The sequence below is a fragment of the Limulus polyphemus genome, unplaced genomic scaffold (assembly GCF_000517525.1).
Source record: "Limulus polyphemus unplaced genomic scaffold, Limulus_polyphemus-2.1.2 Scaffold2330, whole genome shotgun sequence".
Lineage (NCBI taxonomy): Eukaryota > Metazoa > Arthropoda > Merostomata > Xiphosura > Limulidae > Limulus > Limulus polyphemus.
The window spans coordinates 149,737-154,182 of record NW_013667940.1 but is presented as its reverse complement, the minus strand read 5'-3'; the positions used below and the strand labels follow the sequence as shown (position 1 = coordinate 154,182).

Sequence of the window (4,446 nt, the reverse complement as noted above, 5' to 3'; positions counted from 1 at the left end):
AATTATTCTATACATAGATTACAAAACTAAGTAACTTACGCGTATTTCCTAATAGTTTTTAAATCAGACGCGTCATTTAAACAATAAATCTTCCCTACCTGTATGACTTTCGTACTTTCAACATATCTACTCCAATATCGAAAACATCGTGGAATATTTAATAACAAAAAAAAACACATTAAAATGTACAAAATGAATTATCGTAGTTCATCTCTTTACAAATCGGTTTAAAAAGTTGGACACACAAAACAAGCTCTTTTATGTACAGCGGATATTCTGGAGAATCAAACTGCGTTGAAACAGTTTAGCGAGTTAGTGGACTTAGCAATAAATTAGCGGTGTAACGTCATCAAATAGTAGTACTATTAAACTGAATAGCGTAAAAAGCTTGTGGTGTAAAATGAATGATATACCACCGCTGAATTAGGGGTAAAGAAACTTCGTAGTATCAGCTGGCCTTATAGTGGTATAGTCCATGGATTTTAAACCACATTGTGGTGTGAAATTACACCTAAGTGGTACAATCCATTGATGCACGACCACATTCCCATTAAAATGGTTGAATATTACTATATTCCATGTATTTACAACCACATTATGGTATAAAATGGCACCGTAGTAGCGTAATACATGGAAGTACGATCACGTTGTAGTGTAAAATGGCTGAATACTAATATAATCCATGGAAGTAAGACCACATTCTGGTGTAAAGAGGCTGAATAGTTGTGTAATCTATGGATGCGTGACCATAATGTAGTGTAGAATAGCTGAATATAGTATAATTCATGAATAAACGACCAAATTGTAGTATAGAATGGTAAAATAGTGATTCTTTGGAATACTAGCTGACCAATGGATTAGTAGTTGTTGATATACAATGGTCGCGAAGCGTTTCTTTCCTTCTGTGTATAGTAATCATAAACGATCAACACAATCACTTCTTTTGTTACGAAATAATGGAATGAAAATTTTATATTAAAAAATAATCAGCAGGTAAATATGACATGTTTTGTTATTCGTTACACACATTTAGAGCGTGAAACTTCAACTATTAACTAGTGTATATACTTTAATACATCTGTCCATACATAACTGCCGTTAGCGCAATTTTTATATATAATGCACAAAAATCTGTGCGTCTGTCTATTTGTCCCTTATCTAACTACTCCTAGGCACTTGTGCAATCTCAATCAAACTTTGTGGGAACAAGGAACAAGTTTGGAACAAGGGGCATTTTAATATGAGTTCACAACCCTCCTCCACCCCAATTAATGCTGTTATTGAGTATTTATTATCTTTGACGTAAGTTAACGTTAAATAAATTCCTAGGTAGCGCCACGTCCTTAAACAAAAAAAAAACTTTATTAAATTTTCTGTAACACAACATACACGCAGTGTGGGGGTAGGACATACATACGTCTTACATATATCCCAGAATAGCAACATACACGCAGTGTGGGGGTAGGACATACATACGTCTTACATATATCCCAGAATAGCAACATACACGCAGTGTGGGGGTAGGACATACATACGTCTTACATATATCCCAGAATAGCACTCTCTATGGAAGAACGCAATAAAAAAATGGTCACCACTAGTGGAATACTATATAAGTTCAGCTGAAGTTTCTACTTCAACAGCCACCATAAGGCTTAATATGAAGAGCCGTTTTTTGAGTTATACCCACTTCCTATTTTGACCCATGACCTTTCAACTTCGGCCCGTAAAACACTTCTGCGGCTAATAACCGTCAATTAATTAATCATGTAAAATACTGTGGAAGGATATTAAGGGCTGAGTGTTAAAAACGGGTAACAGAAAGCACCCCTACCGCCACCATTTTTGTCGCTACCTTTTCCTACAAAGTCACCCTGACCATCGCACAGTATATATACCATGTTTTAATTATATACGTATTAAGTTCTTAAAGCTTATATAAAACTTTGGGTGAGGTAATAGTGAATACTATAATAATATGTTATGTTATAAATACATTGTGTGAAAGTCAGGATTTTTATGTTATTTATCATAATATTTACCCCCCACATTTTTTAAAGTTCATAATCTCCGGACAAAGAACGGGTACCTCAGCTTGTAACATATATATATCATAAAATAATGTACATTACAAAGATATAAAATTTGTTTAAAGTCCCTCGGTGGTAGAGCGGTAACTCTACGGATTTACACCGCCAAAATCTGGGGGTTCGATTCCCATCGGTGAACACAGCAGATAGCCTGATGTGTCTTTGATATAAACACATACACTTTTATTTTTTACTGTACAAAACAGAGAGTAAAAAATTATCAGAAATGGCATTTCTTACCCACAGCAAAGAAGAAAGTACTCAAAAATAACAGTCGCGTTATTTTATCCATCGGTCAATGTTCAGATTCTCGGTGACTGAAACTTGTCTCCACGTTTCTGTAAATAGAGTAAATCAATGTAGAAACACCACGATTTTAAAATTAGATGTACATTTTACTTTACTTACAACTGTAAATAATTTATAAAATAACTTAAGTACAATCAATTAAAAAATTCTAATATATCATTATTTTATCTTCTATATTATTATGCGCAAAGCTACAAAAGCGGCTATCTGCGCTGCATTCACCTCTGGTATCGAACCCGTATTTTGAGCCTTACAAGCCCTAACACTTACAGCTGAAAATAGAAAATAAAATAAACGAATAGCTTAGCTACTTCGATTACTATGAAAGTTAAAACATCATGATAAGTAATTCTCGCTTTGCCTTACATGACAGTGAAAAATAATTTCTAATCTAGCTCTTATACAAACATAATAGATTTAATACTATGTCGTCATCAAAAAAGCAAGTTGTAATTTCAGATGAATGAGAGGTGTAATGTAAAATTACAAAGTGTAATATATTTAATTTAAATTTTCTTATTACGAAATCACGCTTGACTAGGAATACTTATAATAATTGGTTTTATTGAAGCGGTGAGAATGGCTTGTGTGCATGTCATGCATACTTAATTCCTAATAAGTGTGTTTGAAAACTTACCAAAAGCTAGAAGTGGAAGCTTTTCCACGTTTTAAATCAGGTTTTAACCAGTTTACAGTATCAGCATCGACAGATAGTTATCGCTTGCTTGAGCCTTGCTACTCTGATATTTGCACGTGACATCAAGGACTGAAAGTATTATACTGGTGGGAAGTTAGCTTTTTTTACGAGCGTAGCTTCACCAGGTGCGAGAGTCTTTTCCCTGCCGGAAACAATATGAACTACGTTATTTACAAGAGCTGGCGTAATGCTTTATCCGTACCAAAACACAACAATATATAAATTTAATAAAGCAAGAATGATGTATTTGAATATGAGAGTTCGTTAATTTCACTTCAGTACGAATTTACTACAAGAATATCTTTGGAGGGTTGTGATGAATTTCAGTAAAATGTGTGTAGAAAGAACTATACTTAACTGAAATCCAAGAATATCCCATTCATCTTGAATGCACTGAAATATTCTCTTTATTCCCTGGTTGTACGCGCCTATTGGACAAAATTAGATCGAACATTTCTAAACCAAGTTTTACAATAACTAAATACAAACCGTCCAAGACCACGGGAAATGTTTAAAATATACAGTGTTATTTGAAATCTACCTTGTGTACATGATACTCACTGTAACCGGAAAAGCACTACGACTACATGTGTTACGTTCTGCGCATACTTTCGGGGACGTTTCCTTCACTTAATAATACAATGTTCTCAGTTCTGTTGCCTACAACTAGCGGATGCACATAAACTTCCGGTTTTGTGCTTTGGAAAATTTTTCATAAAAGCAGGAAGGATTTTCTAGATTTTTGAAAGTTTCACGCCTTAGCCAAATATTTATCAAAATATATAACCTCGTTGATAATTATTATTTCTTGTAGTTTTATAATATTTACTTTGATTTTTTTAATGTTAGTAAAGTATTAATGAATGGTTATTTGAACATGGCCGTCTCTAATTTTGAACTGATAGACAAGAATGAAGACAGCTGGTCAACAGCGCTCACCATCAACTGTTGAATACTCTTCTCTGGCCGAGTGTTTCACTGTCACAGTTATTGCACATCTACGGCCTTGAAATATAGAACAAGGTTTTACAGCAACGAGACGCTAAACATGAATTCTTTGACTCACAATCAGGAAACGCTAATCACCAGGTTATGATCGGTCCACTCAGTGCTGAATTCAATCATTTTACTGTTGACTACAATAAAACCTATACCCTAAAGAATAACCAAGTAGTATAATTGTGCCAGAGAACACCATTCATGTGACTTGAACAAGTATAGATGATTTAAGCATGGTTTTCGTCCCATGTTTCGCCAGATAACACAAAGCTGTCAATGAGGATAATTTAAGTTTGTGATACCACATCGAAATCTATTTTTTATATTATGAATAAAAAATGTTGTTGTTTT

The 4,446-nt window shown here is 34.1% G+C and overlaps 1 protein-coding gene across 1 annotated transcript in view; it reads right to left on the bottom strand.

Moving 5' to 3' along the window:
• The window catches only part of LOC106466642 (protein Skeletor, isoforms B/C-like), a gene marked incomplete at its 3' end in the record, with an annotated part of 39,317 nt that extends 35,738 nt beyond the window's left edge, over positions 1 to 3,579 (bottom strand). The window contains exons 1-2 of the mRNA XM_022394691.1: positions 3,037 to 3,579; positions 2,331 to 2,428 (exon numbers count right to left, since the gene is read on the bottom strand). Of these exons, the coding sequence (XP_022250399.1) occupies positions 2,331 to 2,382 (52 nt within the window). The remainder of the gene's footprint in view (positions 1 to 2,330; positions 2,429 to 3,036) is intronic.
• Between the last annotated feature and the right edge of the window lie 867 nt (positions 3,580 to 4,446).